General features: G+C 35.8%; 1 protein-coding gene across 1 annotated transcript in view; it reads left to right on the top strand.

Annotated features, from left to right (window-relative positions):
• LOC106469418 (transmembrane channel-like protein 3) overlaps positions 1-2,567 on the top strand; it is a 60,752-nt gene that overhangs the window by 14,863 nt on the left and 43,322 nt on the right. The window contains exon 3 of the mRNA XM_022397936.1: positions 991-1,087. Within this exon, the coding sequence (XP_022253644.1) occupies positions 991-1,087 (97 nt within the window). The remainder of the gene's footprint in view (positions 1-990; positions 1,088-2,567) is intronic.

Raw genomic sequence — 2,567 nt, 5'->3', positions numbered from 1 at the left:
GGGATGGCTGGCGCAGATAGCCCTCGTGTAGCTTTGTGGTGATGACTAGCTGCCTTCTCTCTAGTCTTACACTGCTAAATTAGGGATGGCTGGCGCAGATAGCCCTCGTGTAGCTTTGTGGTGATGACTAGCTGCCTTCCCTCTAGTCTTACACTGCTAAATTAGGGATGGCTAGCGCAGATAGCCCTCGTGTAGCTTTGTGGTGATGACTAGCTGCCTTCCCTCTAGTCTTACACTGCTAAATTAGGTACGGCTAGCGCAGATAGCCCTCGTGTAGCTTTGTGGTGATGACTAGCTGCCTTCCCTCTAGTCTTACACTGCTAAATTAGGGACGGCTAGCGCAGATAGCCCTCGTGTAGCTTTGCGCGAAAATCACAAGTAAACAAACAATTACGTTCGTGTTTTGTTTTATCATTAAGCTACGTTTTCCAAAAAATGAGTCGATTACCAGTTTTGATAAATGTCAATAATATTTAAAGTTATTTGAAACGTTATAAACCAATAATACTAATGAAAATAACTCTAAAGAGAAAATATATTTATTAAGTTACAAACGTATGTTAACCAGTTTGTTCTGAGATTCTTTTAGATAGTTACCGTTTTATCCTTTTAAGTTTGTTTGTTTGTTTGGAATTATGCACAAAGCTACACAATAGGCTATCTGTGCTCTGCCCACCATGGGTATCAAAACCCGGTTTCTAGCGTTGTAAGTCCGCAGACATATCGCTGTGCCATTTGGGGGCGTTCCTTTAAGTTCAGCTGCAGCTGAATAGAATTAAAACAAGAAGATAACATTGACATTAACCATTCTCAAATTTAATATAAAACGTTCTAAGTAATTCATCCGACTTATGGTTCAGAATAGAAAATTTTTAAAAACTTCGACCGAAGTTTTATGTTTTATACATACTCAATGTTTTTACTTGGGACAAATATCATGGAATATTAAATATATATATATAAAACTGTATATAAACTTTGTCTTTCCAGACGAGCCAAAGCTTATGTTAATAAACATGAAGGCGAACTAGTTCACAGCAAACGATCAAAAGACATAGTGGCAAAGTACAAACTGTTGTTGAGTAAGGTAAGATCAGATGGACAGTTTGTGTTTCTTAAAGGTAAGATCAGATGGACAATTTGTGTTTCTTAAAGGTAAGATCAGATAGACAGTTTGTGTGTTTCTTAACGGTAAGGTCAGATAGACAGTTTGTGTTTCTTAAAGGTAAGATCAGATAGACAGTTTGTGTGTTTCTTAACGGTAAGATCAGATAGACAGTTTGTGTTTCTTAAAGGTAAGATCAGATAGACAGTTTGTGTGTGTTTCTTAAAGGTAAGATCAGATAGACAGTTTGTGTGTTTCTTAACGGTAAGATCATATAGACAGTTTGTGTGTTTCTTAACGGTAAGATCAGATAGACAGTTTGTGTTTCTTAAAGGTAAGATCAGATAGACAGTTTGTGTTTTTTAAAGGTAAGATCAGATAGACAGTTTGTGTGTTTCTTAACGGTAAGATCAGATAGACAGTTTGTGTTTCTTAAAGGTAAGATCATATAGACAGTTTGTGTGTTTCTTAAAGGTAAGATCAGATAGACAGTTTGTATTTTTTAAAGGTAAGATCAGATAGACAGTTTGTGTGTTTCTTAACGGTAAGATCAGATAGACAGTTTGTGTGTTTCTTAACGGTAAGATCAGATAGACAGTTTGTGTGTTTCTTATAAACGCAAATTGGTAGATAGACTATGTTTCCTATAAGTTTCTATTTCCTCTAAACGCTCATTGATAGTTTATTTCATATAAACTCAGACTGATAGCTTCCTATAAATGTAAAAATATACGTAGATTAATGGATAGTTTTAATAAACACATAAGTATAGGTAGTTTAATGGATAGTTTCAATAAACGCAGAAATATAGGTAGATTAGTCAATAGTTTTCAATAAACGCAAAAGATGGATTAACGGATAGTTTCCTATAAACGTAAAAATATACGTAAATTAGTGGATAGTTTCATATAAACGCAGAAGTGTAGGTAGGTTAATAGATAGTTTCCTATAAACGCAGAAAGACGGGGTAAATTAATGGATATAGTTTCTGTTTCCTATACACGCAGATTTCACATATTAAATCTTGAAAGAATCAGTATTTTTATGTGAGAAACACAACAAAGATACTGTAGCTTGATGCAACAATTTTCTTCCAGTGAGGGAGACTTAATCCATTATACTTCTTTCCAGTTGTTGGACATGTAAAGTCAGGTAATTCGTAAATTAAAATGTCATTTAAATAAACAAGGTTTTCTATAGAAATAAAGTTTTTCCTTAAGACATTGTTCAAAATAACATATCCAAGATCATCACATTTGTGTGCCTAAAACTTTGTATTTTACGGCTTAAGGTATTTGACTTTCATCCTTCCCTAGCTGGGCCCGGCATGGTCAGGTGGATAAGGCGCTCGATTCGCAATCTGAGGGTCGCGGGTTCGAATCCCCGTCCACCAAACATGCTCGCCCTTTCAGCCGTGGGGGCGTTATAATGTGACGGTCAATCCCACTATTCGTTGGTAAAA

The sequence above is a fragment of the Limulus polyphemus genome, unplaced genomic scaffold, assembly GCF_000517525.1.
Source record: "Limulus polyphemus unplaced genomic scaffold, Limulus_polyphemus-2.1.2 Scaffold3475, whole genome shotgun sequence".
In the NCBI taxonomy this organism is placed as follows: domain Eukaryota; kingdom Metazoa; phylum Arthropoda; class Merostomata; order Xiphosura; family Limulidae; genus Limulus; species Limulus polyphemus.
This window is presented reverse-complemented; position numbering and strand designations above follow the sequence as displayed.